The 2,843-nt window shown below is 48.9% G+C and overlaps 1 protein-coding gene across 1 annotated transcript in view; it reads left to right on the top strand.

Moving 5' to 3' along the window:
- POFUT1 (protein O-fucosyltransferase 1) overlaps window positions 1-2,843 on the top strand; it is a 31,453-nt gene that overhangs the window by 11,112 nt on the left and 17,498 nt on the right. Inside the window, 1 exon segment of the mRNA XM_006154740.3 lies at window positions 145-257. Within this exon segment, the coding sequence (XP_006154802.1) occupies window positions 145-257 (113 nt within the window).

The following is a 2,843-nucleotide window of genomic DNA, read 5'->3' on the forward strand; positions in this document are numbered from 1 at the left end:
ATGCCAAGGTGGTATTTTTGTTGGCCATCCTGCAAGGGTAGTTCTGCCTGAGCCAGACCACCCAGGGTTCTCCCACCTACGGTTCTGTGCCCCCTCCCACCCCATCCCACCCCCAGTAAACCTTCCTTCGCTCTCTTTCTACAGGAAGGAAACCCCTTTGGCCCATTCTGGGATCAGTTTCATGTGAGTTTCAATAAGTCAGAGCTTTTTTCAGGCATTTCCTTCAGCGCCTCCTACAAAGAACAGTGGATCCAGAGGTACTTGGAGGGGCCGGCACTGGGTTCAGGGAGGGGCCTGGGGCTCCTGGGTATTCAGTACCTTCCTGGCCCTCTCCTCCACTCCCCTGATGTCTGGGAGCAAAGGTGTGGGCACTGTGTCTGCTGAACTTGGAATCCAGGAGATGTGTTCCCATTCAGCGCCTGACACAGTGGGACGTTGACCTGCCGTGAAATTGAGCAAGAGTTTATCGGCCGATAAGGGATGTCATAAAAAGAACATTGTGCAGTCACATGAGTCTCGATTTCCTCCTCTAGGCGTGAGAATCACTCCCCTGTTCGCTTCTTCCTCACTAAGTGAAAATTGGAAGCAGCTTCTGGAGAACAACTCCGGGCGTAGACTGAGAAATGATGTCATCCTGATAATTACTGCATGTGCTTTATTAATTGTGCTCCAGTAGGTCCTATTTAAAAAAAAAAAATAGGTTAGCAGGGCACAGGCACAGGCTCTGAAATATTTATAGAGCGTCTGTGATGGGTGAGATAGTACTCAGAGGTCAGAGGTGATCCATGAAATGAGACAGACCGGTGCCCGTCTTCACGGAGCCGTAGTCCAGTTACGATGATGGAAGCTAACCCAGCGCACTTGTCCTTGATGCTCTAGCAGGGCCAGAAGGGTCACAGGCGTAGAAGTCAGACCTGGGTCCGGAGTACGGGAGCACCTGAACTGACGCCTGGTCACAGCATGTGGTATTTGGTAGGACGAGGGCAGACCAAAGTAGGGAAATGAGCATGGGCTCAGGAGTCAGGTCAGGAATGCTGACCTAGCTCTGCCTCTCTCCCAGGGGACTCTGAAAAAAGCCTCTCTAGCTTTCACCCCATTTCCTCCTTGATTCAAAGGAAAGCACACTAATGGTGCTTACCCCCCAGCGTATCAAAGTGCATGGCACATAGTAACTGCTCAACTAACAGTAGCTGTCACTGTTATTATTATAATTTTTTTTTGAGAGAGAGAGAGAGAGATTTTTTGCTAGAGGGTGCATACGCTCGCCAGAGAAACAGAAATAGAAAGTGAGAAATCACCCCTCCAGGGGGGATGGCCACACTGGCAGTCCCTTCTCTTACATTCTTTTCCCGGGATTTTGGGCACACACCCACACACACCCGGTGTGAGTTTTAAGCTGCTAGATCTGGGCCATGAACTGCAGTCGACTATGTAGGAGTCCAGTGACGTAACCATTATGCCATTGGCTGGTCCTGTTGCTATTGTTACTTGCATGGTTTATTTTTATCTGCGAATTCAAGTAATTTCATGAAGCAGTGGTAGTCTCAATTTCCATTTTACAGGTGAAGAAACCAAGCTCAGTGTAAATATCTTGACCATGGTCACAGAGCTGTCAAGTGGGCAACTGGAATCTCTGTGTAAATCTCGCTTACTGTCTCTCTGTCTCTGTCTTTCTGGCCAGTGTATGCGCCGTATAGCAAAAACCTCTCAAAAACAAACAAACAAACAAACAAACAAACAAAAAAAACCTGTTGGTTTGACTGGGTTATGTGTCCAAGAAGGCTCACGTATGCCAGGCAGGTGATGCTGCCTGTCATCTGGAGTTCAGCTAGGGCCATCAATAGGTGTACATACATGTGACTTCTCCATGTGGCCTGGGTTCCTTGCAGCTTGGCAGCTGGATTCCGAGACTGTCCAGATAGCAGGTATCCTAAGAGACAGGAGGTAGCTCCTCCTGGCCCACTAACACCTGAGCCTGGGAACTAGCACAGTTGTCACTTCTGTCAGATGCACTTGAGAGGGGACACAGAGCTCCCCTAAGGGAAGACGTTCAAAGAGTTGGCCGCCATCTTTTTTTTTTTAAAGCATTATTTATTTTGTTGTAATTATTATTTAATTTGCTATAGGGCATGCACACTCACCAAAGAGAGAGAGGGAAAGTGAGAAAGCAAGCCCTTGGGTTTGGGACTCAAACCACGGTCAGCCATGTAGGAGTCCATTGCCTTAATCACCTTCTTCAATCTGCTACACAGCAGCACACAGAGATCAGAGAAGTGGGCAGGGCCAGACCATGCAGGGCTTTGTCGGCCTTGGTGGGGCAATCTGATAAGAAGCCTGTGAACTGGCAGGGTGTGGTCGAGAGTAGGCATTTCAGACCTTTTCTAACAGAGTGGATGCTTGCTGCCTCTAGGAAATTATCCCTGGGAGTAGAAGGTAGGGGTATAGGACAGTGGGCCTGCTGCAACTGGGCAGCTGCTCCCCTTCTCTGGCCCCCAGTACTCCTATAAAATAAAGGGAGTAACAAGATCTGTGGGTTTCAACTAGCCCTGAAGTTCTTGAGAGGTACCTGTAGGGCCTTTGTGGGGGGCAGCAATGGGAGACCAAGTTGGAACAACTCAGTTCCTCCTCCCTGCCACCTTCAGCCAGGAACCCTCATGTAGATCAGGACTTCAAGTAAGGTAACAAGTCTGGAGGCCATAGGTCCATGGAAATCAGGCTTAAGTTAGGCTACGTGTAACAAAGCCCCAAATAAGAGCAGAGTAACGAGTTCAAGTTATTGTTTTCTTATATGAAAGAAGGACTGGAGCATAGTCCAGGTTGGGATGGCAGCTCAATGTCAGCAG

The sequence above is a fragment of the Tupaia chinensis genome, unplaced genomic scaffold (assembly GCF_000334495.1).
Source record: "Tupaia chinensis unplaced genomic scaffold, TupChi_1.0 Scaffold000418_1, whole genome shotgun sequence".
NCBI classification, from domain to species: Eukaryota; Metazoa; Chordata; class Mammalia; order Scandentia; family Tupaiidae; genus Tupaia; species Tupaia belangeri.